This window comes from Dipodomys spectabilis, unplaced genomic scaffold (assembly GCF_019054845.1).
Source record: "Dipodomys spectabilis isolate Male_0828 unplaced genomic scaffold, ASM1905484v1 ptg000054l, whole genome shotgun sequence".
In the NCBI taxonomy this organism is placed as follows: domain Eukaryota; kingdom Metazoa; phylum Chordata; class Mammalia; order Rodentia; family Heteromyidae; genus Dipodomys; species Dipodomys spectabilis.
The window spans coordinates 27,391,307-27,411,652 of NW_024870731.1; the positions used below are offsets into that span (position 1 = coordinate 27,391,307).

The 20,346-nt window shown below is 41.5% G+C and overlaps 1 protein-coding gene across 2 annotated transcripts in view; it reads left to right on the forward strand.

Annotated features, from left to right (window-relative positions):
• The first annotated feature begins 6,312 nt into the window (after nucleotides 1–6,312).
• The window catches only part of Slc25a26 (solute carrier family 25 member 26), an 84,261-nt gene continuing 70,227 nt past the window's right edge, over nucleotides 6,313–20,346 (forward strand). For both annotated transcript variants that reach the window (XM_042679774.1, XM_042679775.1), the window contains exons 1-3: nucleotides 6,313–6,438; nucleotides 14,743–14,899; nucleotides 16,354–16,463. In XM_042679774.1, the coding sequence (XP_042535708.1) occupies nucleotides 6,406–6,438; nucleotides 14,743–14,899; nucleotides 16,354–16,463 (300 nt within the window). In that variant the 5' untranslated portion in view covers nucleotides 6,313–6,405. The remainder of the gene's footprint in view (nucleotides 6,439–14,742; nucleotides 14,900–16,353; nucleotides 16,464–20,346) is intronic.

Below are 20,346 nucleotides of genomic sequence, written 5' to 3' on the forward strand. Positions count from 1 at the left end.
ATCCTCCTTTCCTTCCCTCCCCCCTCCTTCCTTTCAATCCTTCTTCTCTCCTCCCACCCTTTCTCACTCATTTTTTTTTCCCTTTTTTTTCTTCCTTTTTCTTTTTCATTCATCCTTTTTCTTTTCCTTTTAGCCAGTTCTGGGGCTTGAACTCAGAGTCTGGGATTTGTCCCTGAGTCTGTCTGTGCTCAAGGCCAGAGCTCTACCACTTGAGTCATGGCACCACTTCTGCCTTTTTCTGTTTATGTGGTACTCAGGAATCAAACCCAGGGCTTCATGCATGCGAATAAACACTCTACCACTAAGCCACATTCCCAGCCCTTCTTTTTCTTTCTCTGTCCTTTCTTTTCTCTCTTCTGTCCTTTTGCTCCCTCATTTGTTCCTCCCTGGGTGCTAGGATTACAGATAATGTCACTACACTTAGCCCTTGTCTGGGCTGTCTCTGAACTGTAATCCTCAGATCTCAGCCTCCTAGATAACTAGGGTTATAGGCACTGACGCCTGGCCAAAATAACTTTCATTTCCCTAAAAATCCTCTGCCTATTCATCTTTCTTTCTTCTCACAGTCTTCCCTGTAGACTGATTTTTTTTTTCAATGCTGGGAATCAAACTCACAGCCTCATAAATGCTAGGCTAGCACTGTACCACTGAGCTATACTCTCAGCTCTTCACTGATCTTACTGTCACCATAGTTTTATTTTTTCCAGAATGTCACATAGTTGCAATCATATAGTACATATACTCTCAGATTGGCTTCCTTTATTTAATAACATTTGAATTTCCTCCATACCTTTTCATAGCATGCTAGCTCATATCTTTTTTTTAGCACTAAACAGTATTCCATTAGCTAGATTACCACAATTTATTGATCTATTCACCTCCTACAGAACTTCTTGGTTGCTTCCAAGTTTTTCCAACATAGCATAAAAGCTGCTGTAATAACCATGTGAAGACTATTGTGCTGACATAAGATTTCAGCTCATTGGGTAAAAACCAAGGAACAAATTGCTGGATCATGTGTTCAGACTACCTTCTAGATTTGTATGAAACTTCTAAACAGTCATCCATAGAGGTACTGACTTCCTCTTAGGATTTATTGTTTTCTGTGCAGAAATCAGGAATTGTATTTGGTTACAACATTTAATTCACAGGGTGACAGTTCGAACTAAGTGACAGAGTAAACAAGTTGGTAAGTCAGCCTTCTACATTGGGACTACCATGAAATGTTTTCTTTTGCTTCTGTGGAAATGCCCTTGTGAACTGAGAAGGAAAATTCAGAGTGGGGAGGTTTTTATGACTGCTTCAGCTTTTAGTTAATTACTTAATTAAATTAATTTTTGTTTTTCTTTTAGACAAGGTCTCACTATATGGCTCAGACTTGAACTATTATCCTCCAAGAATAGAATTACAGATAAATGCCACCACATCCCGCCCCATTAGGAACAGCAGCTGCCAACATGGGTAGAGAGGGAGCGGAGGGGGGGGAGGGGATTGAGCCATGGAAGGAGGGGAAGGAGGAAGAATGAAGAGAAGGGGAGGAGAGAGAAGAGAGGAGGAAGGAGAGAGAGGGAGGGAAGGAGAGAAGAGGGGAGGTTACTTTTGAAGGTCTAAGCCAAGGTGTTTTATAGAGAAGGAAAGCGGGTAGTCTCTGAAGGACTGAGTGATGGCTTGGTATAGGTAAGATATGGAACCAACCCAGATGCCCCTCAGTAGATGAACAGATCAAGAAAATGTGGTATATATACACAATGGACTTCTATGCCTCCATCAGAAAGAATGACATTGCCCCATTTGCTAGGAAATGGAAAGACTTGGAAAAAATTATATTAAGCGAAGTAAGCCAGGCCCAAAGAAACATAGGTCCCATGGTTTCCCTTATTTGCAATAACTAGTATATGTCTGAGTCAAGCAGAAAAGGTCAGATAAGGTGGTGTTACGTGAACCCCAAGACAAGTATTCAAATTTTTTTTTCTTTCTTGCAATTGTTTCTAACATATTTATAAGATTATTTCTTTGTTGCTTCGCATGTCCCTCCCCTACAGTATAACCTCTGCTTTCATTGTATCTGATGTTGGTACAATTTGTGGAGGGGAAGGGAAAAAACAAATTGTTTAAGTAGGGATACAGGTGGACCCATTGCAACAATGAGATGTACAAGTCATTATGTTGAAAAACAAACTTTACAACTTTGGGGGGGGAGGGGTTGATGGGAAGGGGAAACAAAGGAGGAGGCAACAACGCTTGATAAGAAATGTACTCACCAATGCTTGGTAAGAAATGTACGCATTATCCTGCCCATGTAATTGTAACCCCTCTGTACAGTATGTTCACAAATAAAATTAAATTAAATTAAAAAAAAAAAAGAAATGTACTCACTACCTTGCCCATGTAATTGTAACCCCTCTGTACGGTATTTTCACAATAAAAAAATAGAAAAAAAAAAGAATAAATCAGACGTTGACTACAGGCAGGCTTTTTAACACAAAGATAGTAGAACCATGAGAAAAATCAAGTTGGAAGAGTGACATACTTATAAAGAAAAAAAAGATGCCTATAAACAGATTGATTGAGGCAAGCATTTTTGAAAAATAATAAAGATTGATAAAAGTTCTTGGGGCTGGGAAGGTGGCTCAGTGGTAGAGCGCTTGCCTTGTATGCATGAGGCCCTGGGTTTGATTCTTCCGCACCACATAAGCAAAAAGAAAAAAGCTGGAAGTGGCGCTGTGGCTCAAGTGGTAGAGTGCTAGCCTTGAGCTGAAGAGCTGAGGACAGTGCCCAGGCCCAGAGTTCAGGCCCCACGACCGGACCCCCAAAAAATCATTATTATTAGATAAAAGTTCTTATTTGTGCATAGCTGGGAAACCATGGGTCAGTTAGTGGTTGACATTTTGCTTTAAATTTGTTTAAATGAAGGTTAGAAGCATGGCTCAAGTATTAGTATGCTTGCCCAGCAAGTGTGAAGTGTGGAGTTCAAATCCTTTTGCCACAGTGCTACACACACACACACACACACACACTTTTGCATTTTCTTCTTAGTTCTTTTATTGCAAAGAAAAAAATGCATTTTGTCCTTGAATACAACAATAGTTAGGGCCAGGAAACATCATTTGCTGTCATAATCAGTGTCAGCAAAGAGTCATCAGGGTGGTCTGAAATTATCTATTACCATTTTAATAGAGGAAATAATTACAGCAAGGATACTTCTGTGTCATATTTCAGGGGATAGGGTGACAAGCACCTGATGGATACTCATTGCACAAAAGCTCATGGTTTTAGAATAATTGCTACAATAGGTAGAGTAGAAATCTTTGTCAGCATGAAAATTAGCTGAAGTACATTGTATCCTGATATATATGTGTATATATATGTGTGTGTGTGTATATATACCATATATGTATGTATATATATATATATATATATATATATATATATATATATATCCCTAACCAGAACTTCTTAGGTCAAATATTGAACAGAATCCAATTATGAAAGGTAATGGAATCATTCTTTGTGAAGCCTAGGCAGGCATATTTCAACTTGCTCATGGAGATAGCTGAAGAATTAAGCAGTAGTGAGTAGCTGTCAGCTGGACACAGGTCAGCAATAAAAGACTTATATAATAATGATAGTTGCAGCAGTAGCCATTATTCATTAGAAATGGCCAAAGCAATGTGAGCGGAAAACAGATGCATCCTTTTAATGAACCCCAAGGTAATTATTCTTCACTGATTTAGTTCTGTGCCTCTATAAATTATATATTGCCCCCCAAGACTACTCACCGATGAGTCCTGCTGCCTTGTATTCATGTTGTGGGCTGGCAACAGAAATGAACTGTTACCTCAGAGGTTAGATTAATGGGGAAGGGGACAATGGAGGTTTTAATCTAGGACCTTGCACATGCTAAGTGCACAATGTATCACTGAGCTACACCCTCAAACTGAGACTGTGGCTTCCACCTGGGTGTCTTGATCACTTACTCTGATGGAAGTCAGGGCCCTCGTTTCCAGTCCCCACGTGGAGATGCTCATGTAGCAGGTTGCTAAGGGAGGCTGTCAGTCAGTAGGCAATGAAAATTGAGTCCCTCAGTCTAGCATAATAAAATATTTATTGTTGTTTCAGGCTGCTAATTTGTTAGGCAGAAATAGATGAGTGATACAGATTTTAATATCTGGAGATGGAGTGCTGCTGAAATTCCTGAACTGTAGTGGTGCCTTGATACCATAGAGTAGTTGAAAGGTGGAAGGACTCAGGGAAATATTAGTGCAAACTGATAGTACCATGGTGGCCTTTCAAGAGGTTGCCAGTTAGGGCATATTGGAAAATATGTTTGGTAGAATTCTAAGATAGCGCTGAAATTCCTGCTTCTTTACGTTCTTATGTTGTATAATTGTTCCCTTTGAGCCTGAGCAAGAGTGTGATGTATGATGGGATATTGCTATCATGATTACATTGCATGATATGGCAAATGGGATTTTGCATATGTAAATTAGGTTCCTAAACAATTGACTTTGAGTTGGTCAAAAGGGAAATTGTCCTTGTATAGGCCCTTAAAAGAGACAACAGCAATAGAGATTCTCCTATTGGTCTTGAAGAAATGAACTAGTATGGGGCCAAAGGCTATATTCTGCAGGAAGTATGGGAGAAAAGTCTTCTGGGGAAACAATATTGGAAAACAAGGAGGTCTGAAAGTGCACAATCTATTGGGCTATAAGTAGAAAGCTCAAACTTGGAGAAGTTATGCCTAAATTCCTTAGATGATATCTTAGACTGTGAAACTCATCTAACACCTAAATTACTCTGCCACTCATCTGCAGATCTTTTTATCTAGAAGAGGATAAAGATTCTAGCAGCATAACAGCAGTATGGGGGATTAATTGTAAAAAGCCTTGACAAAGAGTTGTCTAAGGCTACTGTGAGCCTCTTGAGGAAAGATGATGAATGCACCAAGCGAATTTCCAATGTAGCTTTGGGTTGGCCACTTAAGTTAAAATAAGGATGGCAACGGTGCCCACCTCATAGGGATGAAAACTGGGAAAACTGGCACTATGTCTGAGATGTGTACCCTTCATATATATGGAGGGTTAGAGAGTTTTTTGTACATGTAAAGGTAGTTCTACTCCAAAAACTACTTAATGACATGGACTTCAAGGTGTACACATGGGTACAAATCTGAATAAGATGAACTAGTAAATATGTGTATGTGTGATGATCCTGCAGCTGGAACTCAAGGCCTGGGTGTGGTTCCTTAGCTTTATCACTCAAGGCTGGTACTCTACTGGACACAGCTCCATTTCCTGTTTATTGTCTTTTTTTGAGGTGGGGGGCTGCTGGTGGTGCTCATCATTAATTGATCAGAGTCTTATTATCTTTCTTGCCTGGGCTTTGAACCACAGCCCTCAGACTTCAGCCTCTTGAGTCACTCATTACAGCCATGAACTACTAGCGCCCAGTTTACCAATAAATATTTGAGCAGTTCTTTTTATTAATCCATTTTATCTTTGACATAACAGCACATATTTATATGACCAGTGGTATCCATTTATGCATGATAATTCATACATGCATGCAACAGTCAAATCAGAGTAATGAACATTTGCATCTTCTTAAGCATTTATCATTTCTTTGTTTTGGGACCCCTTGAACTTCCAGGGCCTTACACCTGTCAGGCAAACCGGTACTCTACCCCTGGGCTAGACGCGCATAGTCCTTGTTTGACTGTATACCCTACCCCCTCCACCTTCTCCCCTTTCTAGCATCTAGAAACCACTTTTGAAACTCTCCTCTGTAAATAATGAAGTAAATGAGAAGTGGAGGGTGCCAATCTTTAGGTCAAGGATTTTCCTGAAGCATTTTTCGCTTTCATTTACTGATCTTCTGACAATGCGTTAATATACTAGACATCCCAACACCGTTTGTAAAAGACAAGACCAAAGAAACACAGCAGATGAAGAGCTGATGTGGATTCTGAATTTAAAAATAATAAAATCACCGCTCTCGACTTTGGCACCCAGTGCAGCCAGAGGCGTGCACAGGTCAGGGCCTACTGCTCCCTTCCACACTTGACAATTCAGTCAACCTGGCCCTCGACCCCCTGCTCCGAGAGCCTCGCCAGTCTCGTGTGCTCGCGAGAACTGGTCCGATTCCAGCCGCAGCCCCAGGCGTCTCCCGAAGAGACGCGAGATTTGGCTCGGGAATACCGCCCCAGGCCCCGCCCCTTCCCTCAGCTCAAAGCCCCGCCCCTTCTTTCCTGCGGGTTGCACGTGCAGTTGTTGTGGCCTGACGTCACTAGGCTCCGGAAGTGGTTACTTTTGGTCCCGCCCCCAAGATGACGGCGCCCAGCGCACGAGTCCTCCACCACCTTCTGCTCGGTCTCGGGTTTCGGTCTTGACGGGGATTGCGGGAACCATGGACCGGCCGGGGTTCACTGCCTCGCTGGTGGTGAGTGCGGGGCACTGGGTTGGGTTGCTTGGATGACCACAGTCCGGCGTGCAGCCGGTAGGAGCGTCTCCGCGGGGAGCTGGCTTCCGGTTTTGCGCGTTGGCTTCTCCTGGGGTCACTGGCAGCCGCCGGGCCGAGTGTGGAAGGCGCGCGCGTCCCGGTCCGGCGCTCCCGTCCCGGTCCCGCGTGCGTCCCGTCCCGGTCCCGCGTGCGTCCCGTCCCGGTCCCGCGCCCGTCCCGGTCCCGCGTGCGTCCCGTCCCGGTCCCGCGTGCGTCCCGTCCCGGTCCCGCGTGCGTCCTGTCCCGCGCGCCCGTCCCGCTCCCGCGCGGTTCCCGTACGTGCGTCAGCGAGGGGAAGGAGGGTGTCTGACTCTCCTCACGCTCCTCTCCCTCGAACACCGCCGTTTTGATTGAGATATTAAATACAGGAACCCGGCGAGCACACGGGCGAAGCCTCGCCCAGGTCGCTCACAGCTCTTCCGGCCCAGGCCGTGCTGATCTTTCTCTCCGTTTTAGAAAGCCGACACTTCCAGTCGTTCCTTTAGTGCATCGCCAGTCCACCTTTCCTGCTAAAAACTGAGGCTTTGAGGAAATACTGAGGAGCACAAACGACCGGGCTGTGGAACTCTTGAGTTTCACTTGTTTAATCCCGTAGGAAAAGAGGAAGCCACACGTTTTAACATCCGAAGTTAAGTGAGCAAGTGCGAAGGTTGCGTCTCTGTTAGAGCATAATCTGCAAGGACACTTGGTACAGCAGTCAATAAGGCAGGTTGGCGGACTATGTTTTCATTGTGGAGAACTGGACAGAGGCCTACAATGAGCACAGTACTTCAAAAAATGCCTCTCATGTGGCACATGGCAGCCTTAAAGCTTTTATTCACCTAAGTATGTGAGTGCAGGTGTTATAGAGTGGTATACATCATACCTAATACAAGGATCAGATGTTGGAGACAGAGTAGTAAAATAACTGCTAGAATAAATGACAGGTGAGCTAGGTTCAGGGTATTATGGGAATGGATGGATGGAAAGATTGTCTCTAGGAGATAATCACATGACTCGAGATCATTGGACAGCTCGTAGGCAAAATCAGTCCTCAGACCCAATCAGAAGCTCCATACAGGCTGCGTGTTCTCCATGTGTTGTGTAGCCTGTCTGACTGGATATTTGTTCATTAGACCCCTTAGTCTGTTCTTCCTGTACAAGTCTTCCAGTGACAATGGGCCATGATACCATTGCCCAAGGGCTGGAAAGCATTACTGCTGAAGGTCCTGGTGATGTGATCTATAGGTGCCTATGTAGGGGACAGCTGAAGGACTTGCTATGGGATGTAGAACCTGGGAGGGGGGCGAGGGGGAGGGCTTTTGCCCTGATTGCCTAGGCAAGCTCTTTTTTCCTCTCTTTCAATACTTGGAATGTTTTAGAATTTGGTAACTTAGTGGTAAATGACTTTTTAATGTACTTCCCACTTCCAAATCCTAGTAGTATATGTTGAAAGTTGCTTAAATCAATTCAATTTTTACACAGATAAAATATGAGTAACATTAGTGAAATTTCAAATAAAGGTAAATTTACACTCCCAATTATCCCACTTTTACAAGTCGAGTATCTTCTGTTCAGACAGTTATATTATTATTATTATTATTATTTTTTTTTTTTTTTTTTTTTTGGTCGGTCGTGGGGCCTGAACTCTGGGTCTGGGCGCCATCCCTGAGCTCTTCAGCTCAAGGTTCGCGCTCTACCACTTGAGCCACAGTGCCACTTCCGGCTTTTTCTGCTTCTGTGGTGCTGAGGAATCGAACCAAGTGCCTCATGCATGCAAGGCAAGCATTCTTACCACTGAGCCACCTTCCCAGCCCCAGACAGTTATATTTGCTTCATTGTCCTGGTGCTGGCTATAGAATGCCTCAGAGAAACTGTGCCTTCATCAATTTATGGTCTATCACAGATATTCTCCCATTCTTCATGGACTTAGGGTCTAGTTGAAGGTAGATGTTAAATAGAAAGTAGGTGTAATGGTGTAGTTTACATCAGTGGAGCCTTATCTAGCTTGCTTGAGGTCCTAGATTCAATCTCTAGCAGTGAAAAATAGAAAACTTCAGTTATATAATTGCAAATAGAGATGGAACAGTTTTTTACTGAGCACTTTAGCAGGTGCTTGTGCAAAATTTTCATAGCTCAAGTCATATAGGTTTGCTATTCTTTTAAAAAAATAAAACATAACTTCAAGTGATGAAACTGTTCTAAAGCAGTTTGAATGTTAGTATTTCCCTTAGGTTTTCAGTTAATGCTGAGTTGTTCCTGCCATGCATAGCACGGTTTGTTTTCCCCAGCCCATGGGTAACTTTTGTCCAGATAGCTGACTTTTTTCCTCTTTTTTTTTTTCCTTCTGGTGGTAGTGTTTGAACTCAAGGCTTCATGTTTGAAGTTTAAGTGGTTCCCTACACTTGAGCTATGCTTCTAGCTCTGCTTTTTTGCCATGTTATCATTATTATTTGAATTCAGATTATTATACTATCTAGGTAAGCACTATTTCCCCTGATTGTCAGGAACCACAAATCTTTGTTACTGACCCTGGCTTATATGTATTTATTTTTATTTGGGGGATTGGCTTGGCCAATTCAGTGTACTTTTTTATTTTAGAAGATAGATTTGTAATACTTTCTAAAAGTGGAGATAGTAACCCCTTGCTTTAGTCATTGAGTACCTTCTGTGTACTGATGATAGGAACATTGGTAATTAAAATGTAGGTCTAGTGTAATCTAGTGGGGCAGATATTGAACACATAGTCAAGATACTCAACTATAATATTAAATTTTTGACTAGGGCTTAGAAACAAGGAAATCTATTACCAGAAATGGAGACATAGGGAGCATCTATAGCAGGTCTCTGAAATAAGGAAAATCAGAAGATAGGAGATAAAAGGGTAGCAAGAAGGAACTGGTCATAGTTCAAGTATGAAACCTGGAAGGCTCTGTTGGGTTCCCTTCCCCCTCCCCTCCCCCCTTTTTTTTTTGCCAGTCCTGGGGCTTGTACTCTAGGCCTGGGCACTGTCCCTGAGCTTCTTTTGCTCAAGGCTAGCTCTCTACCACTTGAGCCACAGCCCCATTTCCAGCCTTTTCTGTTTATGTGGTACTGAGGAATCAAACCTAGGGCTTCATGCATGCTAAGCAAGCTCTCTACCACTAAGCCACATTCCCAGCTCTGTTCTTTCTTGAGACTGTTAGCCTGGAAACTGGCAAGGTAACATTTACATTCTATACTAGTGAGTTGGTGTTTAGTGTAGAGTGGGTAGCAGTGCTGTAGAAACTGTGAAGCTGGGGAAGGAGGTAAGGATCACAGGGCGATGGGAGTGCTGGTGCAAATCGCTGGTGACCTCTTGGTTGTGGAAGAAACAGAATGTCAGGAGGACTGGCTCCACTGGGAAGCTATAGCAAAGTTATATCTTGTTCTTGTTAGATGTTCAGGCTGGTGGCTGGTGATTTCCCTTAGTTAAATTGTTCAGGTGGTTTGAGTTTTGTCTTGGGTTTGAGCAGTGATAATTTTTTCCTGTTTTTGTGCTTAGCCGCCTAGGTCTTGACCTTTTTGAATTCCTTGAGTAATTTCATAGCACTAATCAAACACTTGCTATTTATAACCTGAAGGCACTTTTTACATTTCTTGGGAAGGGCATGTTTTTTTTGCTTTTTTTTTTTTTTTTTTGGGGGAGGGGGTCCGGTCGTGGGGCCTGAACTCTGGGCCTGGGTGCTGTCCCTCAGCTCTTCAGCTCAAGGCTAGCGCTCTACCACTTGAGCTACAGTGCCACTTCCGGCTTTTTTTCTTTTTGCTTATGTGGTGCTGAGGAATCGAACCCAGGGCCTCAGGCATGCAAGGCAAGCATTCTACCACTGAACCACCTTCCCAGCCCAGGGCATGTATTTTTAAAAAAAATGTATTGACTTATATCAGTAATACAGGAGGGGTTAGGATATTATTGTTAGATCTCCATACATGTTAACAATGTATTCTAATCAACTTCATCCCTGCATCACATTCCTTGTGCCCTTCTGTGTAAGAAACAGTGTCTCCAGCAGATTTCCTTGTTCCATTTTCATAGTTTAGAAGTCTTATTTTTGACAGTCAAGAAGGCTGTATGTTTTATCTGTTTAAATTTGGGATCTTGTTTAGTTGATTTACTGTAGCATGGTTATCCAGGTTATTCTCTTTCTTTGGATTTTGCCACTTTTATAATTTTTTTAGTGTAAATCTTGAAATTAGCCACTTGCTCGATAGGCTTTTTGATAAATGACCATAAGGAACTAAAGAACAAAAGAATTTGATAATTTCTTATAATCCAATTGATGTTTGTGCAGTTATAGTCAAGACAATATTGATATAAAATTAGGGGCATTCTGGCTGGGAAGTTGGCTCAGTGATAGAGCGCTTGCCTTGCATGCCTGAGGCCCTGGGTTCGATTCCTCAGCACCACATAAGCAAAAAAGAAAAAACCCAGAAGTGGCGCTGTGACTCAAGTGGTAGAGCTCTAGCCTTGAGCCGAAGAGCTGAGGGACAGTTCCCAGGCCCAGAGTTCAGGCCCCACGACTGGACCTCAAAAAAGAAAAAAAAAATTAGGGGCATTCTGTGGATTTTGTTTAAATTTTAAATATTTGGTGTGGTAAATATATAGGTATTCTTATTCTTTAGGTTAGATGTCATGTTTTTTACTTTAATTCGTGTGTGTGTGTGTGTGTGTGTGTGTGTGTGTGTGTGTGTGTGTGTGTGTTGGTACTAGGCCTTGAACTCAGGGTTTCCCAGCTTTTTTGCTCAAGGCCGATGCTCTGCCACTTAAGCCACAGCTCCACTTCTGAGGGTTTTTTTGGCAGTTTATTGGAAATAAGAGTCTCACAGATTGGGAGGTGGGGTGGGGAGGTGGGGAAGCCGATCAAGCTTGCTTCCAACCACGACCCTCAGATCTCAGCCTCATTAGTATAGTTAGGATTACAGATGTGAGCTATCAGTGCCTGGCTTGTCTTTTGTTGTTCTTGGTCATGGGGCTTGACTACAAGGCCTGGGTGCTGTCCCTGAGCTTTTTTGCTCAAGAGCAGCACTCTCACAGTCCACTTCTAGTTTGCTGGTGGTTAATTGGAGATAACAGGCTTTCACCAAGATTCTCAGATCTCAACCTCCTAAGTAGCTAGGATTATAAGCGTGAGCTACCAGTGCCTATCTTGTTTTCTATTCTTTTTTTTGGGGGGGGGGGGGAGGGAGGTGCCCTGTTCCTGGGGCTTGAACTCAGGGCCTAGGCATTGTCCCTGAGCTTCTTTTTGCTCAAGGCTAATGCTATACCACTGAAGCCACAATGCCACGTAAGTGTTTTCTGAGCAGTGTATTGGAGAGAAGAGCTTCATGGCCTTTCCTACCCAGGCTGGCTTCAAACCCCGATCCTCAAATCACAACCCCCAGATTGGCTAGGATTACAGGTGTGAGACATTGCCACCTAGCTTGTCTTTTATTCTTATGAATTTAAGTGACTTTAGTTATAGAAGCTTGAAATCCACAAAAGCAATTAGTAACTTTTGATTCATGTTTTACTAGATAACTAGATTGAATCTGGCCATTTTACTCTCAGAAGATAAGGATTTTGATGAAAGAAGGGGTAAAGAATCAATGCCTACAAAGTAGCCGAGAAGGTTAAGACAGTAGCTTATTGATTACAACTTAGCAGCAGTCCTCAAGTATTTCTCTGAACCCTCTCCTAAGATTAAAGAGAAAAGCACAATAAGATTAAAAAAGTTTTTTTTCACAGAATTGTCAGACATTCACAGCAGATTTTATTCTTCTCATGTATTAAGAAAATGAAAAAGCAGACAAATGATTTCATGTACTTGCTGAATTTTATAAAAACCCTTAAAAATAAATGAGAAGAATGTGAAAAAGGTAGCTTTTTTTTTTTTTAGGTTCCTACACTTTCAGTCCTTTCCTAGGATTGAGAAAAGTGCTGTGTGTGTGTGTGTGTGTGTGTGTGTGTGTGTGTGTGTGTGTGTGTGTGTGTGTGTGTGTGTGTGTGTGTGTGTGTGTGTGTGTGTGTGTGTGTGTCTAGAAGCATCCCACAGTAGTGGTTATTCCTTCTTTGGGGTAGGGTAGAATCTCAAAGTCCTGGGTTCAGGTGATTCTTACACCCATGCTTTCCAAGTCTTCAGGCTACATTTGCCTGCCCTTGTACCTATCGTGGTTATCTTTAAAAATTTTTTTTGTTAGCATAAATAAGTAGTATGAAGAGCTTTCATTGTGATAGTTCTATAGATCCGTATAGTGTACTTTGAACAAGTTCATCCCCTTTATTATAATCCCATATTCTCCCTTTGCCCTTTCCCCCTTCTTTTCAGACTGTTTGGTGGGTTTCATTATGGTGTCCTCTACCCCATGATCCTTTTCACTTCTCCTTGTCCTCTTATGCAGGCATTTCTCTGTGTTCTTTCAGTGACATTTTCAGTTCATCCACTGAGTAGATCTTCCTAGTCTCCGAAATTATTTTCATGTCTCAGGCTGATTATATAGAATTACAGTATTAATAGCTATGGTAATTTTCTAGTGTAAACTGATTTTTAGTAATTTACTTTTGTTAAAAATAGGCATTATTAGGGTATTTAATTTTTCCAGTTAACTCTCACATTAGTTTTATAGTGAATGCCAGGCAGAACATTTACGGTATTGGGGAGGCACCAAGCTTTGTACCACCTGAGTATTTTGTAAACTTAAAGCATGGACATGGCTGAATTTGAACTTTGACTGTATGTTTGAACAGTAGCGTTGCTTCTTTTTCTGTGTCATGGAATGTGTGGTTTTTTAAATGTGAATTTTTATTTTTTATATATACAAGGTGATTTACTGAAGGACCCTAATGGACTAAATCATTCTTCCAAGAAAAATAGCCAAGTAAATTAAGGTCCATCCTTACAGAATGTTATGCAGCTTTCTAATAAACAGAAAAATTTTATGTTACTTAGCTATGTGGAAATAACTCTAACTTATGAATTATTTTAATTCAGTTTCTTCATCTGTATACCAGGGAAGTTGGACTAAAGCATCTCTAACGTTTGACTGGGGATATAGCTCAGTAGTAGAATACATGTCTAGCATGTACAAGGCCTGGAGTTCCATCCTGAGAACCACGTAACATCTCTAATTAGATTTTTAAACTTTTTCTTAATAATAATTTAAAGAAGTGATAGATTCACATGATAGGAATAAAAAATAGAGAAAGGAAGTTTAGTTAAAAATTCCCATGTACGCTCAAGCCTGTAATCCTAGCTATTTGGGTGGTAGAGCCCAGGTGATGGGGTTCAAGGTTTGAGTGAGCAGAGGGGAGGATTCACAGATCTCTCTGCCAGTGCCTGGAGTGGTGGTGGATGCTTATCATCCCAAGATACAGGGAAGGAGAAAGGGGCCAGGTACGGGCTGAGTGCCTTGGCACTTCTGTCATGTTAATAATGCATGGGAGCACAAATAGGATCAAAGTTGTTATAAAAATACTCTCCAAGACACACTGTAGTCACCACCAAGACACAAAGAATAGTTTCAACAAGGCAAAGTTTACTTCTGCACAGAAGAGCGCACCATTAGCCAAAATCTAGGCAAGCAAGCACACACAGCAGGTGGGCTGCTCCCTATTTATCCCTAACACAGCAGGTACTGCCCCTCTGCTGAAAAAACTTGAACTCAGATCTCCTGGCGATTGGCTAAAAAGGTCAAAAGCTTTTTTTTTTTTTTTTGCATATGGCTTACTTAACAGAAATAAGAGCTTAATGGGCTTGTTTGTAACAGGATGGCTTGTCAAGAACTGGAATAGGATATAACTAAAACTTAATGAGCTTGTAACAACATGGAAGTGATGTACTTTGATCCACTTTGATAGAAAAGATGACTCCCCCCCCCCCCCCCCCCCCCCGAAGTCCAGGCTATTGAGGTATAAATTGAGAACTTGTCACAACAATTCCCAGTGCAATTAGGGGCTGGAGGTATAGTTCAAATGGTAGAGCACAAGCTGTGAGGAAAAAGGACATTGAGGAGTTCAAGCTCCAGGACCAGGCAAGTAAAAAATAAAAAGCTTAATTCACTAACATTCATTTAGAAAGCAAATTCAATACAAAATTTATAGCTAGCATGCATGTATGGATCACGACTATGGCTATATGTCTAGAAAAAAATAGATTAAGGTAGAAAATCCTTTGTGCAAAGCTTGTGGACTGGAAGGTATGAAAAACCTGCATGGCAGTAAGCTTACTTATTGTAACCCTTTTTTCTCCCCACCCCATTTTTTCTTTAAAGGCTGGAGGAGTAGCAGGTACCTCAGTTGACTTGATATTATTTCCTCTGGATACCATTAAAACCAGGCTTCAGAGTCCTCAGGGATTCAATAAGGCTGGTGGCTTTCGTGGGATATATGCTGGTGTCCCTTCTACTGCTATTGGATCCTTTCCTAATGGTAAGTCTTATGTTGATACTCTCTCTGCTTTCTAGCCCAAATAAGGGGATTTATTTTCAGAATGGCATGTAACATTATCTAACAAAATTCCTTTTTTGTATAGCTTATTTTCTGACTTTATCTGTTTAAAAAAAATCCATTGTTTTTGAACAGGTAGTGCTATGGAGTCTATTCCAGTATGCTTATAGTAGAAAAGAGTGATTGGTCTTTTGTTCTTTTTTTGGGGGAGAGGGCAGGGCCAGAAAGGTCTGTTAGTATCCAATAGCTGGCCTCTCCTTTACTTGACCTTGTGCACAGCTTCACCTGGCGCCTTCTATGCCATCGTTTCTAGAGTAGTCTTCATAGATGCCTTCTGTTGGGAGCAGCCGGGGGAAGAGTGTTAGAACTTGTATTCCTAAAGGACTGAAGATAACCTAAAAGTAGCTGTAAGGTAGACAGGCTTAAGGCAGTTCATGAAACCCAGGAACTTCGTTGCTGTAAAAGTAGCTGTAAGGTAGACAGGCTTAAGGCAGTTCATGAAACCCAGGAACTTCGTTGCTGTATTTCTCCTTTTTTCCTGGGTTGGGAATGAGTAAGTGTAGGGCTCCGTATAGCTGCAGAATTTACTGCTGAATGCAAGAGAGAGATTATCTCTCTAATGGGGAAAGCCATATAAAGACCCATACACCAGAATGATCTGGGACTGCTGAGTTAGTAATCACTCCAGTGGGCTCCTTACTTGTCCCGTGAGCAGGCTGAGGGCCCTTTATAAGCTTGTTGACTTTGGGAAAGAGAACTGCTTTTCCCCCATCAAGCTGTTTTTCCAAGTGTTCTCATGTCCTTCCAAAGATGAATTTCTCATTCCTTTATCTTCTGTGCCTTATCTTCTATGGAGGTGATAAACATCTTTTCATTAATAACACATGGGAAGTCTTAAAGTCCTTGTGCACTCCTATGATTTGTTTATGGCAATGGGAGGTCACTTTGTAGAGATTTTGATTTCGGGTTTTAATTAAATAGTTGATTGTTTTTTGTAAAGGTGAACAGAGGTAGTAAAATGTAGCCATGGTTATTTTGAGTAACTGTCCATAAAACACTGTAAGTTTAAGTTAAAGAATGTTTGCAGTTTTAACCTATTTATAAATCAGTGTAGACGATAGTTTAATGGACATATGTAATTAGCTTTGGATCACAGAAACCCTTATCCTTTTCTAAAAGGTCAGCTAAAAACTGTTCATTGGCTTGTCAGTACAGCATGGCAGTGCTGGGTCTCTGTTAAGCTGAGGGGAGAGATCATGTTTTCTGAGTTCTTCAAAGTCCAGGGTCAAGCATGTGAGTTCAGTAAATTCTTAAGAGTGAGGATGGAAAAAGACATGCATTTATCAACTCTCTACCTTATCTCATAATTTAACAATTATTGTCACAGGATTTTGAGAAACATTTCTTGTAAAAGTCTAGTTTGGTTTTCATTTCAGCTGCTGCATTTTTCCTCACATATGAATATGTGAAGTGGTTTTTGCATACTGATTCAACTTCCTGTTTCATGCCTGTGAAGCATATGTTGGCTGCCTCTGCTGGAGAAGTGGTGAGTAACACGTTTTGTGGTACCAGTAATTAATTAAAAAGACTTAAACCTACTTTTACACTGATAGAAAAATTGCGCACAATTTTTATACTTGCTGATATTTTAGCACATGTGTATATTGTGCAATGCATTTATTTATGTGTCTGTGTTGAGGCTGGAACTCAGGGCCTGGGCACTGTCAGCCATAACTTCCAATTTTTTGGCGGTTAATTGGAAGAGTTTCACGAGCTTTCTTGCCCAAGCTGGCTTTGAACGAAGATCTTCAGATTTCAGCCTTCTGAGTAGCTAGCATGCAGGAATGAGCCACTGCCACCAGCTTACCATTTATTTTTGTACTGAAGTTTGAACCCAGGGCCTTGGGTATGCTCAAATAAGCACTCTACCACTGAGCCACATCCCAGCCTTTATTCTGCAATGTTTAAATCAAGGTAAACATGTCCAGCTCCTCAAATTTTAATATTTATGTATTATAAAATTGATTTAATTTAAAAATAGAAAAACAATTCTTTTAGCCAGGTATGGTAGGGGTTCCATCTTGTAATTCTGGTTATTTGGAAATAGAAATTAGGGGTTCACAGTTTGAGGCCAGCCTGGTCATAACATTTCTTGTGATGCGTGGTGCCAGTTGCTTACACTTGTAATCTCAACCTAGGAGGGTGAGATCTGAAGATCTTGGTTCAAAGACAGCTGGAAAGTCCGTGAGACTCTTACCTCCAATTAACCAAAAAGCCAGAAGTGAAGCTGGTGGTCAAGTGGTAGAGTACTATCCTTGAGTGGCCTTAAACTGCGTCCTGAGAAGCTGGGATTATAAGTTCCTTGTTTTTATTTTATAATTGCATTTGTACTGATCAACTTCTGATATCTTTTCCTAGGTTTTGTATTTGGCTTACATTTCCCAGTGTGCTGTTGGAAGTAAGCAGTAAATAATGAACTTGGAATTTATCTTATGTCATAGGAGTCCAAACCTAGTGTTCATGTTGAAGAACAGGCTTTCTTCAGTTGCTAAACTTTCTGTATGTTAGACTTACCAAGAAAATATGAGATCTTATAATAAGGTAGGGCAATACAGCAGTTAGATTTTTCACGCTAATGATTCACCTCTTCAGTTTTAGAAAACAAACATTGTATATTTTAGTGCCTGTGTTATCTGAAGTTGTTATTTTTTATGGGTGTGAGCCTTTTAAATATAATAACCTTCTTGTATGGGTTATTGAGCAGAAGAGGTGAGAGAAGTAGACTGTGGAATTAGGAAACAAGTATCCATAGACTAGAGTTACGCAGTTCTGGGACATGTTCATCTTCGTCCTTTCTGCTCCTCTTAGGAATTTTTGGTCCCTTAAGCAATAAGGCCTAGCATCTGGCACCTGTTAATAGTTTCCATGGTTCCTGAACAAGCTTATGAGAATTGGCCAGTAGAAGGTCATAGACCCATAGGAATCATTTCTTGATGGTGACTTTAATTGATCAAATCGTTTTTGTAACTTGTTTCAGTTTCCTAAAACACAAACTCTGACTCATGCTAAAAATAGAATAAACAGGTGAATTTAGAGGAAATAGGTTTTCATATGTAAAATAACAAGGAATAGAAAATGAAAACAAAAGCTGTCTGGGGTCAGCAAGGTATAGAAGCCTAGAAATAAGAAATAGCATAGTGGGGTCATCATTGTATGACACATTGCTCTCATACAAACTTATGTTGCAAGCAGGTTGCCTAGAAACAATACCATATTTTGTTGTTATTGAGCATGCACACAGTTCCTTTGTTGTAGCAACCATGGAAACAACTCAGAAACTAAGGAACACTGTCAAAATAATAACCATTCCTTGTAGCAAGCAGCTTGATTAAATCTTAATGATGAATCAATACAAGTATAATTACAATCTTCTACCTTATGCTTGCAATTTGAAATACAAGAAAATCGATTAAATAAGATTTAATAGGTAACCACAGCAAGAGGGACCCATTTGTGCCCTTTTTATTAGTAAGTTTGCTGTACCAAATCTCTAAATCCCTACTTCAATTATTTTACAGCTCAGATTTCATCACACATAGAATAAGTGCTCTGAGAAGAAGGATCTGTAATTATATCCAAGATTGGAGCAGGTTTCCTTTAGTGGTATGGATGCTGTAATATTACAGCAGTAGTAATTTTTTTAAAAAAGGTTTTTGTGATTTGACTTTTTTTTTTTTTAATTTTTTAATTTGCTGGTCCCAGAGCTTGATTTCAAGGGCCTGAGCACTGTCTCTGAGCTTTTGTGCTCAAGGTTAGTGCTCTACCACTTGAGCCATAGCTCCACTTCCAGCTCTTTGTGATTAATTGGGGATAAGAGTCTCACAGACCTTCCAGCTCAGGCTGACTTCGAACCTTGATCCTTAGAACCCAGCCTCCTAAGTGGCTAGGATTACAGGTGTGAAACACTGACTGTTTTTATATTTTATCCTACTTGTGGATTAGTTCATGTCAATTTTTTTTTTTGGGTCTGGTCATGGGGCCTGAACTCTGGGCCTGGGCGCTGTCCCTCAGCTCTTCAGCTCAAGGCTAGCGCTCTACCACTTGAGCCACAGCCCCACTTCCATCTCTTTTCTTTTTGCGTATGTGGCGCTGAGGAATCGAACCCAGGGCCTCATGCATGCAAGGCAAGCGCTGTACCACTGAGCCACCTTCCCAGCCCCCTGTCAATTTTTTTTAGAAGTGAAAGGACACTACTGAAAGTTCCTTGCAGACAAAAGCAGCTGTTGCATAGGTGTGCAGTTCTCACACACATACAGGCTGGTAGTATGCCCTTTTCTAGTCTTGGATGGTGGTTTCAGATCAGCCTTAGCAAAAAGTTAGCAAGATCCTATCTGAACAAATAAGCAGAGCATGGTAGTTCATGCCTGTGATCTCAGTTACTTGGGAAGCATAAGTAGGATGATGATCTGAAGCCAATCTAGACAAAAAACACGAGACCCTATCTGAAAGACAAAGCCAAGAGGGCTGGCGGTATGGCTCAAGGATAGAATACTTGCCTAGCAAATACAAATGCCCTGACTTCAGTACTCACTATGGCTCGAGGGGAAGAAAAGAAAATATGGTCAAGAAGTTCACGATAACACTGCATCAGAAGCTGCTAGTCTGTAAAGGTGAATGGAGATAGAGGTGTTCCCAGGGCAGTGTCACACAGAAGCTGGAGCAGGGCCTCATGTGACTCAGGTACTTTTCTTGCTGATACATCTGACCATATCTCTGTGCTAATGGGAACATTTGCCCAGCTTGCCAACCTGGAAGCAGAGAATCTTTCATTTTCATGTGAAGGCATAGGATACATGATGCAGGCCAACTTAGGAACTGTTAGCTATGAAAACCACGAAATGATCCCATTACCACCTTTTAAAACCCTCAGTATAAAAAAATCTCTGGTTCGTTCCTTATGTAGACTATTTTATCAGCTCACCTGGATTCCTTTTTCACTGCTCTTGTTCTGCTCATCTTGGCTTCATTTCCTGTTTTGTTGACCTTGCCTCGAAGGAAGCACGGAAGTAATTGTGAGTACTTCATGACAGAAATGCTGTGTTGGAGAGGCTTGCTGTCTGGAAGTGCAGGTGGACATAAACTGTTTTCAGGTGGTACAGGTGTTTGAAGGTGGTACAGGTGCCACTTCCTTGAGGGGTGAGAGTAGAAAGGGTTGGTTGGTTTGGTTTGGACTGCAGTGGGTAGATGGATGCTGGTACAGAAAGGCCTCACATAATGATTTTTCTTTGAGCCACACTCAGTTGATACTTAAAATAGTGTATATTTAAGTACATAACATATTTTGGGCCATAGAGACTAAGCTGTTACAGTAGTGAAACAAATCCACCATCACCTGACATATCAGTGGTTGCAGGCTGCTCCTCGTTCAG